At 35.4% G+C, this 387-nt stretch overlaps 1 protein-coding gene across 1 annotated transcript in view; it reads right to left on the reverse strand.

Annotated features, from left to right (window-relative positions):
* Positions 1 to 387, reverse strand: part of LOC119592883 (carbohydrate sulfotransferase 10-like) — an 18610-nt gene that overhangs the window by 10994 nt on the left and 7229 nt on the right. The window contains exon 3 of the mRNA XM_037941777.1: positions 245 to 358. Coding sequence (XP_037797705.1) covers positions 245 to 358 — 114 coding nt within the window. The remainder of the gene's footprint in view (positions 1 to 244; positions 359 to 387) is intronic.

Genomic DNA, 387 nt, shown 5'->3' on the forward strand with positions numbered 1-387 from the left:
GGGGGAGGTAATGATAATGGTTGATGTGCTGTTTGATAATAAAGACAGCAACATTTTTTTTTTTTAGATATATAAAGGTAGAGGAAATTAATTTGATGTTTGCTTTTAGAACATACAATCTCTCGCAACAATACTGATAAACAAACAAACAATACACAATGGTAATGATAAAGAAAACTATCACCCATTTTCCAGTAATTGATAAGAACTTTCCAATAAACAAACAAACACTCAAAATACTTGCCATGAGCTGCATTTTCTCTCGTTTTGCTTTTGGTAAGTTATCGGGAATGGCCGGATTGTCTTCGTTATAGTGCGCCAACTTGAGAAAGTTCGACAGCCAAGTTGTTGAGGCTACCTGTAAAGGAATAACTGGGCGTGGTTAGA

Source organism: Penaeus monodon, chromosome 31 (assembly GCF_015228065.2).
Source record: "Penaeus monodon isolate SGIC_2016 chromosome 31, NSTDA_Pmon_1, whole genome shotgun sequence".
NCBI classification, from domain to species: domain Eukaryota; kingdom Metazoa; phylum Arthropoda; class Malacostraca; order Decapoda; family Penaeidae; genus Penaeus; species Penaeus monodon.